Source organism: Haliaeetus albicilla, chromosome Z, assembly GCF_947461875.1.
Source record: "Haliaeetus albicilla chromosome Z, bHalAlb1.1, whole genome shotgun sequence".
Classification (NCBI taxonomy): Eukaryota; Metazoa; Chordata; class Aves; order Accipitriformes; family Accipitridae; genus Haliaeetus; species Haliaeetus albicilla.
The window spans coordinates 26,425,131-26,437,922 of record NC_091516.1 but is presented as its reverse complement, the minus strand read 5'-3'; the positions used below and the strand labels follow the sequence as shown (position 1 = coordinate 26,437,922).

The 12,792-nt window shown below is 41.6% G+C and overlaps 1 protein-coding gene across 10 annotated transcripts; it reads right to left on the bottom strand.

Annotated features, from left to right (window-relative positions):
• Nucleotides 1-3,005: 3,005 nt before the first annotated feature.
• NMRK1 (nicotinamide riboside kinase 1) lies at nt 3,006-12,602 on the bottom strand. 10 transcript variants are annotated; one of them, XM_069776259.1, is made up of 9 exons: nt 12,466-12,602; nt 9,887-9,946; nt 9,377-9,467; nt 8,660-8,708; nt 7,036-7,207; nt 6,886-6,957; nt 5,747-5,853; nt 4,692-4,781; nt 3,006-4,309 (listed from the first exon to the last, which is right to left on the bottom strand). In XM_069776259.1, exons 2-9 carry the CDS (start codon nt 9,913-9,915, stop codon nt 4,290-4,292), a joined length of 630 nt encoding a protein of 209 aa, XP_069632360.1. In that variant the 5' UTR covers nt 9,916-9,946; nt 12,466-12,602; the 3' UTR covers nt 3,006-4,289. The 10 variants fall into 10 exon arrangements, with proteins under 10 accessions (XP_069632360.1, XP_069632358.1, XP_069632362.1 ...); XM_069776257.1 differs by adding an exon at nt 10,685-10,844 and having other exon boundaries at nt 3,006-5,251; nt 12,466-12,561; XM_069776261.1 differs by having other exon boundaries at nt 3,006-5,358.
• Between the last annotated feature and the right edge of the window lie 190 nt (nt 12,603-12,792).

Genomic DNA, 12,792 nt, shown 5'->3' with positions numbered 1-12,792 from the left:
TGATATCATGAAGAAATCACTTTCACTGTACTTGCATTTCTGTGCTTATACATAAGCCATTAGCCTTCTATAGAACACCACCACTTCTATCGCCATCGTGTTTCTAAACATATGCAAGACACTTAGCAAAGCTTTCTTTCAGCTATGACAGCCTGAAGTTGCAACCAGCAGAGGGTGATGCCACTTCCAAAAGAACTTCCTTTCTTCACAAAAGAACCACAGGCTCCTGTCCTGCAGCTCTTCCCAACTACTTTACAGCTAGCACAGCCCTGGCAGTCAAAAGGCACCTGCCAGGGGCAAACTAGATTTTTCCTGTCAGGGGCTGTACTGCCTTCAAAGCAAAAGCATTCTGCCAACATTCCAACATTGCAGGCGTGTTCTGTAAGCTTTTGTAATGGCACCTGAAATATTTCATCTCCCAAAGAGACACAGAAGAGTTCATTGTCTTTTCCCACTAAGGTGAGTTGCTGTGGCAACTGGCAGGAGGACACACAATTTAGGCACCAGAGGTGAGCCTGGCCAATTTCTACAGTCCATCCATGGTATAGCTCTGCCTGCTTCTTTTACTAATTACGGGCATGGTGTTAATTCATCTTCCCAATCCCTTTTGAACTTGCTGGTACTGTCTGCCTCCTATGCCATTAAATCTTAGAAGCTCACTGCCTGCTATGTGAAATGCCAGCTTAATATAATTGGTCAATCTGTTTCAAGTGAAGGAGTGCCCCCTAAACTAGTATTTGTACAATTTGGTGAATACAAGTTCTGCATTCACTTGACTCACAGCTTTCAAGATTTTGTAAACCTTGAAATTTTTCCCCTCAGTCTTCTCCTCTCCAGAGTGAAGGGTCCCAGCATTTTTAGTCTCTCCTCAAAAAATGGCTGCTCCACTCCCTTGATCACATTAGTTGCCCTTTTTTTAACTCCATTATGCGTTCCCTCCTGATGTAGAAATTGAAACTGCCTAATACAGAAAACATGGGTCTACCAGTTTTACACAGGCGCAAAGTAGCACCACCTGTTTTGTTTGCAATAGCCTTAGATGCCTACCTAATATTTTGATGGAGCTCCGCACAGTGGTGATGGTTTCAGAAGAATTGTCAAAGATCTCTGGCCTGAGCTGTAACTACAAGTTGCGGAACTACAAGTTCAGTACCATGTATATTCTGATTTACAGTACAAATGCATAAATCTGAACTTGGGCTCATCTACCCCTTTTGCCCATGGAAGGATCTCACAAAACTGACCTGCTTGCCACTGGACCAATGTCGGACTACTTGAGGAAGCTCTGTATCATCTGCAAAGTTGGGTGATTTCATTGTTCATTCTTTCCTCTGAATCACCACTAAACTTGCTGAATAAAATCACTCGAGGACTGCCAATACTGAAATTCTTCCTCCTCCTGAGAGGAGCCCATTAAGTCTTAACCGTTCACTTCCTCTACCTACCCTTCTCAACTCATAAAAAGATCCCTTATGTTCCTCTAGAACCAACAGGTACTCACACATTTCTCCACGTAAGAAAATACTTCAGAAGTTTATCAAAGGGGCACCATAAGCCTAGAAGTTCCATGCAGGGATGGGAAAAGCAACAACAAAATATTTCTTCCCCTTGCCATTGTATTGGTCTTACATGGCAAGGTTTTGGTAGCAGGGGCCTTACGGGGTGGCTTTTGTGAGAAGGTGCCAGAAGCTTCCCTCATGTCTGATAGAGCCAATGCCAGCCAGCTCCAAGACGGATCCGCTGCTGGCCAAGGCCAAGCCCATCAGTGATGGTGGTAGCACCTCTGTGATAATGTATTTAAGAAGGGGAAAAAAACTGCAACACCAGCTGGGAGAGAGGAGTGAGAAGATGTGAGAGAAACAGCCCTGCAGACACCAAGGTCAGTGAAGAAGGAGGGGGAGGAGGTGTTCCAGGCTCTGGAGCAGAGATTCCCCTGCAGCCTGTGGTGAAGACCATGGTGTTACAAGCGAAAAGCAGGTGCCTCAGGGACAAGGCACATCACTCAACAAGTGTAAGCTTCGGCTTTATAGAAAACATAGCATTACCACAGTGGGAGGCACGGGACACCGATGCTAATGAAATGGGGACCTGATGCAGTGGAGCCCTGCTCAGGAGTGAAGCTGAAGGGAAAGCACTGCATGGGTGGAAAATAAAACTTGCACTGTTTAACATATCGTGCATATGCACTGTCCTGTCTTGCTCATGAGCATACTTGCTGAGGTAATGCAGGTACTATTGTCTGAATTCTGAGATCTGCAGCTGGCCGTCATGTTGGCACCTGTGCAGGGGTATATGCGGGCGGGGGGAAGCGAACTATCCCAGCTTACTGTAACAGAGAGGTAACGCATGCTTGGGACTCTACGTACTCGGATGGGGGAGGCAAACTGTCCTGGGTTACCATAACAAAGTCTTCTCGTGCCCTACACAAGGTGAGGCAGTTTGCTCCCCGGCCCATGGAGGTCCACAGTGGAGCAGATATCCACCCTGCAGTCTGTGGAGGACCCCAAGCCAGAGCAGGTGGATGAAGGGAATGGGGAGATGGAGGAAGGGAAGCAAGTGAGGAGGAAGGAGCGGCAGAGACGTGTGATGAACTGACCCCAACCCCCATTCCCTGTCCCCCTGTGCCGCTCAGGGGAATGAGGTAGAGAAAATCAGGAGTGAAGTTGTGCAGAGGAAGAAGGGAGGGGTGGGGTGAAGGTGTTGAAGATCTGTTCTTATTTCTTGCTATCCTACTCTGATTTGATTGGCAGTAAATTAATTTCCCCAAGCCGAGTCTGTTTTGCCTGTGACAGTAACTGCTGAGTGATCTCCCTGTCCTTATCTTGAGCCATGAGCCTTTCATTTTATTCCCCGCCCCCGCCCCTTCCAGTTGAGGAGGGGGAGTGATGGAGTGGCTTGGTGGGCACCTGGTGGCTAGCCAAGGTCAACACACCACAACCATCCAAGTATGAGCTAATCTCTAACAGTTACACCCCTTCCAAAGGGAAATAAAAACAAAAATACAGTTTAAAGTCAGACAGTCCGTCACAGCATTTGAACAAATGCGACTTGAAGTATTTTTACTGCAAAACAATAATCAAAATAGTATCTGGAAGCACTTTGTCTTAAACACAGCTTTACATAGTTGTAATCTGTTTAAGAACTTTTTCTTATATACAGGTTTAGGACTCTTAATACTGTTAACAATAAAGCATTACATTTCCATCACTGTGATCAGTTCAGCTGACACATAGTAAATAATATAGTCCATCCTTTGCTCTTCATGTCTGTAGCTTGATTTTTATTCTGGCTGATAAAAATGTAAGTTATTGTATAGACAATGTAAGAGTTAATACTACTTATTCAGCAACCAAATATGATTCAACTTCCCAGTTTCCTAGTTTAAACATATGTACATAAATCCTATAACAAAGCTTTAACATACATTTAGCATACTTTCTGAACACTTTCATTACTATAATTTCAACCTGAGCTATGAATATTAATAAGATTTCTTCCTTCCTCCTCCCTGAAGCATGCATTTATTGTCTAGTACTCTGTGTCATCCCAATCCTTGATCTCTGCACAATACATGTACTTAATCTTATTAGCGATGCATCTGCATTCTCTCCGACAGCTTATTCCCCCATCTTTTTCCAACAACCTGACTTCCCTTCAGGTTTGGATTTTTTTAAATATCCATTCTCAACTGGCCCAACCAATACACAACACAAAAATTACTTCACAAACACCACAGAGATATTTAGCAAGTCTAAATAAGTTCAGTTCTGATGTATTCAGTAACACCTTCAGTTACTGAATAAGAAGTATAACAGCTTATACAATCTTAAACTTACTATTGCCTCAGCATATAGCTAGTTCCTCTACCCATGTTTATCAGTGATTAGAAGCTCATAAAAATATTAGAGGTAATCACTGTCATTCCTATACAAACACTTCAAATTGCATTCATTCATGTTCAGATATACTTATTAATCCAGCAGAACTGCATCTTTACTGTTTAGTTTTACACACAAAAATATATTTATATTCTTTAAAATGTACACATTCAATCATATTTAAAGATAAGCCAAAGCACAACTGGTTAAAGGAATTCTAAATAATAATGCATTGTTGATACTACTCAAAAATATTTGAGGCTTACAGAGTTAATAGTCACTACAAATCCACTTGGGTTGTATGAACTAGTGTTATGGATGTACACATAACATCTGCTCGGTTGGCCTGCCAAGTATGACAGTCTTGGGGTGTTCAATTCATATCAAATGGAACCCAGGCTTTCTACAGTATCATGCTGTTACCCGCTGATCTAAAATAAAAATAAAAAGTACACATTTAACCTGTAGTGTCGCTTCGCTGTTTGCATGTGACACCACTGTGTATTAGAAACTAATGCCACCAACACATCTTCTTTCATCAATGTTTTGCCCCATATTCCTTCTGTTCCCCCTTCTTTTATTATTATTTTATCACTAGATAACAATGGATTCACCTATTATTTCAGAACATCCAGTTTCAATGAACTTAAAGCTTATGATGACTTAGAGTAATGGGCAAACATGTATAAGGACTGTAATACATAAGGAGATATAGATCTATATAATACTTGCAGTTATTTTCACATAAAAGGATTAGCTTCTTGTTAACTTGGAATGGGATAAGCAGATTCAATTTCCAGTAACATTACTTACTTCCTTCCCTCAGCTTTTTTAATTCCTGTATTATATCACTATACACACAGGATAAAAGCTCCTCTTGGGATTTTGTGCCATCCAAATAAACTAAGAAAGATGAAAAAAAAGTTTTCATGAATTCTATACCGGTTATCTGTAATGGCAATTGGCAAAGTTTTCGGTATTTCTATGGGTGCCATCAGAAGAGATGAAAAAATAAAACGCAAGAACAGTACCTCCCTTTTCTTCTTTCCCAAATTCATTTCACATGTCAAAAAACAACATAAAGGAAAAGTATTCTAATTAAGAATTAATTTACAATTTTTTTTGTGGTATAGAAGTCTCCATAAAGGTAGTGGTAATAACGTTAGGACAGTGGAGCAATGGAATATTTCAGCAGAAATGTTCCTGTGCAGGGGAAGACCTCAAGTTCTTCCTCAGCTTCAGGGTTTGAGCAAGTCAGGGAACGGCACTGCGGTTCCCATGCTCACGGTACGGTAAGAAGCTGTGTGCTGATGAAGCAGCCACCTGACTTCTCTTTCCTCTGGCCCCCACTCCAGAAGTGGGCAGTTCAAGAGCTGTGCAAGCGTGAACATTACACAAGCTCATGACAGCATCCCATCATCTGGCCCAGCTTTGACACTTCTCATGCGAGACTGGTGACTGTAGTGTGTACAGTCAGCACCTAGGAAATATCTTCAGCTTATTATAGGCCTTCAACCAGAATTTCAGTTCCATTCTAAGAATTCTGCTAGTGCATCATCTATCGTTTCAGAAGCTTCCTATTTAGTATACGTATGTATGCACACATGCACACACAAAGTAGCTTGTTAAATGGACTTAATTAGTGATCAGAACATTTCTATTTTTAAGTTCATAATTTTCATTGTTAAAAAAGCAGAAACCCTATAGACTTGAAAGAGAAACCAACAAAAGGTCCAAACCTACTGTCCAAGTGCCACAAAAACATTTGAACAAAACTTCATCCCATTCAAAAAAACCCACAACCCCCAAAAACCTGCACAAGTGCCACACTGCAACATTTTATAAGTTTAAAATTAAGGATACCATACCAATGTTACTTGCATTCTCTTCCAATTCATTTTTATATTTCAGATACATAGGCCACACGTGTCCCTCGAAGTACCCCGGTGTATCTGCTGGCTGATAGACTCTGGTGCTACACAAAAATATATTTGCTTTCCCATACAAGTTTTACATTTTCCCCTAGTTTCAGCTGGTTTAATAAGAGCATCTATCCAAAGTAAAAAAAAAAAAAAAAAAAAGACTAGCAAGCTGCATAACTGTTGGAGCAATGGTGGTTCCTTTGTTTTAATATAATCTGTGATACTGAACTCTTGCTAACTTACCTATTTTTGCCAATCAAATTACATTTAAGATAAGGTAAAAGTTTTTTGGGTTTTTTTTTTTAATTGAAAGAGGTATTACACATAAATTAAGCTGTGTTGAAAGTGTTACCAAAACAAATTACTTTTTCTTTTTTTTTTTTATTGGGTATACAGGTTTCTCAAGTTTTAAATGACTAGCAGTTTTGTCTAGTCACTTCCAGCCTGGACACTGAAGTCCTTTAAAGGTGAGTCTAGTGAGAACCAAGAAAGTAGAATCAACCAAAGCTAGCTGAATAGATGATTTCTTCACCCAGCCAGCAGATTCGGACTTCATGCACATGTATTGCTCCAAGCACATAGTTTTCCTCCAAACTTGGAGGCAAGTCAGACAATGGCTCAATAATCTAAATCAGATATATGGTACAACTAATGCACAGCCTAAACAAAGTGTACAATAAAACCACACATGAACATTGTTACTTTAACAATAATCATCATGTAGCTGTATTCAAACAAAGATAAGACTGCTTTTTTTAACTGCTTCTCATTTTAAATATGGTTTAACTCCAATATGCAGTCAGTAATAATTTATCTGGACAACAAATTATCTTTTCAGTGTTTATAAAACACTATTATCCCTGTGCTCCAAAATGCAAAAAAACCCCAAACCAACCCTCCCCCCATCTCTGCATGTTTTTGTTAATGTTGGTTAAATACCCACACAGCCTTCCCTGGGAATCACAGAGGACAGATGATCTTAATAGCTTACATTTGGCAAGCACTGAAGAAAAGCTAGTACAAAAGAACCACTCCAGCTTATGGGGTACAATGAACCTCTGTGAGCAATAACCAAATAATCTTACCTCCTTCTCCTTTTGCACTCTTCGTAAGGAAGGGTCAAAAAATATCTTCTATTCCATAGTTCATTAAGTGGCCTAAGATAATAAAATACTTAGTTCCCACTTCCTTTTTAGGGCAGCTTTTAATATACCAGGTTACATGTTACTCCTTACTCATAATTGTATAGCAGAAAGCCTTCAACAATCAAAATATAAACATCTTCTGTATCTTTCAGATTGTCACATGTATTCTGTGGCTCTTGCATCACAACACCTAAGCTTGTTGGGCTTTTCATCCAATTGCGAATACTTTTCACCATTTCATCCATATAGAGGGCATCAAGTACTAGATGAAAACAGAAAGTTAGGCACACCTTAAAAACAGAGAATAAAAAAAACCCCAACCAACAAACCCTTAAGTACCCCTAGGTTAATCAGTAAGAATCAAATAATCTACATACAAGTCTAAATGAAAGGGAACAGGATTACCCCCAAAATTCTCCCTCAGGCATACAATCAGTTCCATGTTTGCAACTGATGATACCCTGAAACTAAAGCTTTCCCCAGGGTGGGGGTATTTCTGGTGGATGTGGTCTCTCTCAACTCTGTGGCACTAAAAAGTGTGTGAACTCATTTCACAGCCTTTCCCTTGGCAACAGAAACTGCATGGACTGTTCTCCTATTCAAAAAACTTGTGAGAACTTACTTACCCCAAGACCTCCACCCTTCTGTCAATTGTCACTGACACAGGCAAAGGGAGCGGGTGCTCAACGTTTTTGCTTTGAGTTTTTACTGTGTTCAGGTATTTGGAGGGTGGGGATGGATGGATTGAAAGGAGCCTGGCATACAAAGCAAAACAGGGCAGTGTAGCAACTATTTTTGTCTGTAGGTATGTAAGAACATATTGAGTAAACGGTAGAGAGGAGGCAGCCTTTGGGTAACATAAGAGCGAACACATTTTAGAGGAGCTTGTAAGAGCAGCATTAAACCCAGATATTTGAACCAGAATGTCCAACTTATCCCTCCAGTTTCACATTTCAGTTTCATGAAGTCTAGAACTTGAGCCAAAGACTGCATAGCTGGTAAGAGTCAGTTTTCAGATACAATTTAAGGTTCTGGCCAATGTTCTGAGTAATACATTTTGTTATCACCAAGTATCAACAGAGATTAGCTAATAAGCAACTGTTCACAACTAGATAAGACCTGAACCAAAGCACTGGCCTAAAGTGGATTTGGATCTAGAAGTTTCTAAGACTAAATTGGCACGTTGAGACAGCACTAACCATGAACTTCAAAACACTTGGTCTGTATGTGAGATCTGACATGATATAAACGTGTCAGGATCAGACCCAAGTTTTGAATGATTTGGAATATGACAATGAAAGAGACTCAGCGGTGATATCCCCTGAGTTCATTATCAAAGTGAAAAAAAATAAAAATCCATCATTACATGGAAAGTGATGAGGTTAAGCTTATGCCAGTGCTGCAAGCCAAGACTTCTAACTGAACAGGACCATTTGCTACTGCACCAGACGCAACTGTAGAAATAGAGGAAAAGATTAAAAAGAGAGAAGGAAAGGTCAAGCACTAACTTGAGCTATTTACTAGTTCAGCAAGTTTTCTTATTTATCTCAGTGACCTGAAAGAAACTGAGCAAAGGAATGCTCTGAAACAACCATTTGTTTACTGCCTTGCTCAGAATGGAAGAGGGGCAGGGGCTAGAGGGGAAGAAGTGTTGAAGCTCAGCACAACAGAATTTCAGTCCAATTTTCAAAAGCAATGCATCAAAGTTACTGACCATCATATAGCTTAAATCCACGTTCATCTGTTTCTACTTCAGACTCTGGCTGAAGGGGAAAAAAGTGAATATTTTCAAGGCTGCTTTTATGACCACTGTCACAGATATATACTCTTCAGTTACAAACGTAAGTGTTATACACTTTTTTATCCCAATTGATTAAATTTCTCTTCAAAATTAAACTGCTGTATACAACTGTTAAAATACAATACAAACACTTTATTAAATCTAGAACAACAAATTCTCCAAATCATACCTCTTAAATTCATTAGAGCTTTACTTCAGAAATAAGAGCTCCTTCACCCTCCTTAATAAAAAACTCCAATGTCAATGCAAAAGTTGTTTTTCTGTTTTGATTTCGGAGACAAAGAATCACCTATTGCTGTATGGGTGTAGGGTTAACACAATATCATTAACTTCATTTAAAACAAAGTATCTTGAAAAATGCATCCAACGTATATCCATTCCTTACTTTAAAAGGGTATCAAAGAAGACAGTAAACTTCTTTTTTGCTGAGTATACTCAGTGTTTTTGATCACTGGAATTTCAATTACCCCAGTGCTCATTTTATTTCTCTTTCTCATTAAGTTAACATTATTTTAAGCAGCATCAATTTTAAAAGTTTTATCAATAGGAGAACTGAAAAGAGAAGAAATGATACTAAAAATCTACTTGAGCCTACTTTTACCTGTCAGGTCCTTCCATCAATAATGTTACCTTAAAGAAGTCATCTTGAGAGATTATATCACAGTTGGGAAGCATTTTCTTAAGCTTTTCTGCCAGCGTTGTTTTCCCCCCATTTGTTACACTGAGTTAGAAAACATAGTAAAAACTGCATGAAGACAAACCCCAATCTTCTAAACATATGTACAACCTCACACACACACTTCTATATAATTAGACAAAAAGACACGAACCAACCCCCCCCCGAAGTTTATTCACATTAAATACTCTCTACCTCTAGAAATTTTCTGACAGGTTCCAACAGCTTTCAAACAGTAAATCTAGCAGTGCCAAGAAAGAGGTTAGAGAGAGATGGTACCTGAGATCTCCAACAGAGACCGAACAATTTCTTAAATGTTACATACCATAAAATGACACAATTATAAGTTGTATTTGTAATCTATTTTCAAAAAATATCCATTCAGAAATAGAAATCATATCACTTCATTCTGAAAGGAAGACCAGTCTTGAGCTGAAGAGGAAATTTAATTTGCTAATACTTACCCTCCAAGGCCAATAACCAATACTTTCATAGTTTGTTTTCTCCTCAGTTCTTCCTTTTCACTGTGAAAAATAGTAGCCAGTGAAAACTCTTAATTCAGCAACAAGGAAAGCAGCTATTGTATTAAGAAATACCATTTATAGATAAGCCTTATTTTCTGTCCTTTTGTCCTTTTTTTTTCTTTTTGCAAAGCTACTGTCAGAACCTCAACTGCTTGTTCTAATGCTAACAAAAAAACCTGCAACATACATGCCGCTTCACAGATTTCAATGCATTTTACCTTAGACAGTATTTTAATCATTTCGGGAGAACTCTGAGAGACTTAATTCTACCAATATTAGTACCACAGAAGTCCCTAAAGAAAAGTACAATCACTAGCTCAAGCATTAATGATATAAAAAAGACTAGGTAAACAGAAGCTGCGGTGGCAAAACAAACAAAAAAACTTAAAAAAGAAATAAGTGACATACTGAGGAGAAAGATGTTTTTAAAATTTCATTAAGGTTTAGAAGAAAGAGTATCTTCAGACTCTTTTATGAATCTGGTCTCAGCAGTGTAAGAATTCACCAGTCCCTTGTTGTGAGAGTTAACAGCACAAACCATACAAGTGCTCCTCTGCTCCACCACAGAATAATCTGAAATCATTAAAACTACTGTAAGGGCAGTTTAAGCCATCCTAGCTGATTTAGCACTGAGAAGGACTAGATAGCACTCAATCTTCTCCAGAAAAGACTGAAGACTGAACTCTGAAAAAGGTTACATTTGCCCGCCCATATCCCTGTTGCTGCCAAGAAACCAACCCTTAGGCTCTGGCTGGCTGAACACCTTTGGTGGTCAGAGCTGCCAGAAGACACAATCTTGTCTTTCCCTGACTCTTCTCCTAGAACTTTCTTCTAGGGCAGGTGTTTGCAGAGTCCATAGTGAACTATACTGGAAAACTACTCCAGCTGAAAAACAATTCTGCAAAGGAGGAGGGAGGGGAAGAATGTTAGTTTTCAGCTGAAAAAATTCCCTCCAGTTTACCATCCAGTTACCCGTGCCTGCAACAGTACGGTGTAGCAGAAGGACAGGTAGTAATGGGGCTGCTTCTCTTGGCAGCAGTGCTAATCTACAGAGTTTGTCAAGCCAGTTTAACATTTGTCAAGCATTGCTTTCCATGAGCACACATCAGTTAATAACTATTTAACCACATGCAAACACCCTGTTTTTCATCTGCTCTGTCCTCCTAGGTCACATTTAAAGAGGTAGGGCCTATGACACCTAAGACCTGAAAGGACTGAGCAGGTAACACCATCTCCCCTCCCTGACAAACAAGTATCTGTACTATACTAGACAAAAAGACTGTTAGGGGCATCAGCAGGGAAGTAAACCCGCACTATTTCTGTGAAAGTAAGTTTTAGGCATTCAGGCGGAGTCTGAAGTAATAATATCCTTTTGCATTTGGTGCAATGACTGCAAGTTCAGCTGTTTCGTGGGTCTGTTATATGATCTTTGCATGGTTGATTTATATGGTTTTTTCTGTTTAAAAAAAAAAAAAAGACATACTGACTAGTCCAAGTTATCACCAGTATGATAGCCATAGTTCTGCAGTGGTGCTGCACACCTACAGTAGTTGGCACTGGCAAGTTTTATACATTAGCATGCAAGGGTCTTCTAAGAATATTGTAATTCTTAAGTCCAGTGATGCATTGCCTGTTTATGGTAATTGGCTATCTATTGAAAGAGTGCAAACAGATGATCTGTTCTCAGGAAGTGATGATACTCAGTCCATTAGAAAAACCAAACCCCCAACTCTTTTCTAAAAATCCTCAGTAAGGTTTGTGTTCCAGAGGATTAGCCTTTGACTCATGAAAAATGCTTTGTAACAATCTAAATAACACCTGGACACATGTGCTGAGCTTTGGACTCTAATTTACGTCATTGTCCATATGAAAGTTAATCCCAGTTTAAGGCAAAAAAAAAACCACCGGGATGAAAAAACCCACCAACTCCTCCTCCCCCCAGAGAAATGAGTAACACAAATGGCAAAGGCAAATTTGTCACCAGTGTTGCAACGCAGAAGTCCTGAACTACTCTACCCGGGCTCGGCGTAGCATCTTTAAACAGAACATAAACCCATGATAACCCTACCGCAGAACTGCTATCACCCTGTTTTTAACGGCATAGCGTGCGTGACAAGGCTCCAGCAGCACACGGTAACCAACAGCCGAAGCATGCTTCCTTCTAGGCACCACCACAGACCCGGGTAGGAATCGTCCCTCCCGGGCACCAAACCCGCACTCGAGGGCTGGCGGAGGGGCCAAGGGGAGCGAGCGCACGCCGACGGCCGCCGAGCCCCGCACCTCTCCCAACAGCTCACAACGCTCCAGCGTCTCTGGGCTGAACCTTTAAGCTTAAAGACACCGGCGGGGGGGTACCCGAAAGAAGCCGCTCCGCCCGAAGGGCTTCCACGCAGGCGGAGCCCCCGCCTCTTACGCGCAGCTACGGAGCTGTCCAAGGCGTGCCTACCACCCAGCCGGGGCGGCCCCCGCCGGCACGAAGCTCCCGTCCCGCGCCCGGGACGGGGCAGCTCGCAACCCACCGGTGTCGCCGGGCCACGGCTCGGCTCGGCTCGGCTCGGCGCCCCGCAAGTACGCGCCCGCGCTCCTCGGCCCTCGCCGCCGCCGCCGCCCGCCCCTTGGGCGCAAGCCCCACCGCTTCACGCGCCCCGCCGCTGCCCCGCCCCAGCTGCGCACCCCCAGCGGCCGCCTCCGCAGGCCGCTCGCCCCACCCGCGGCGGCACCCGCCGGGGGAGGGGGGGGGAGACAGCGAGGGGCGGGGCGGGGCGGGGCGTCGGCGCGCGCGGGGATTGGCTGGGGCTGCCGAAGCGCCCGCGGCCGCCACTGGGGGCCGCTGCCTATACCACCCG

Bases quoted from the DNA above. Each gene is read 5' to 3' on its own strand.
- NMRK1 (XM_069776255.1), bottom strand. From the start codon at position 9,915: ATGAAAGTATTGGTTATTGGCCTTGGAGG. The intron at 9,468-9,886 runs GTAAGTATTAGC...TTTCTAACTCAG, and splicing joins TTGGTTATTGGCCTTGGAGG to TGTAACAAATGGGGGGAAAA. The intron at 7,208-8,659 runs GTCAGTAACTTT...GTTTTCATCTAG, and splicing joins TGGATTTAAGCTATATGATG to TACTTGATGCCCTCTATATG.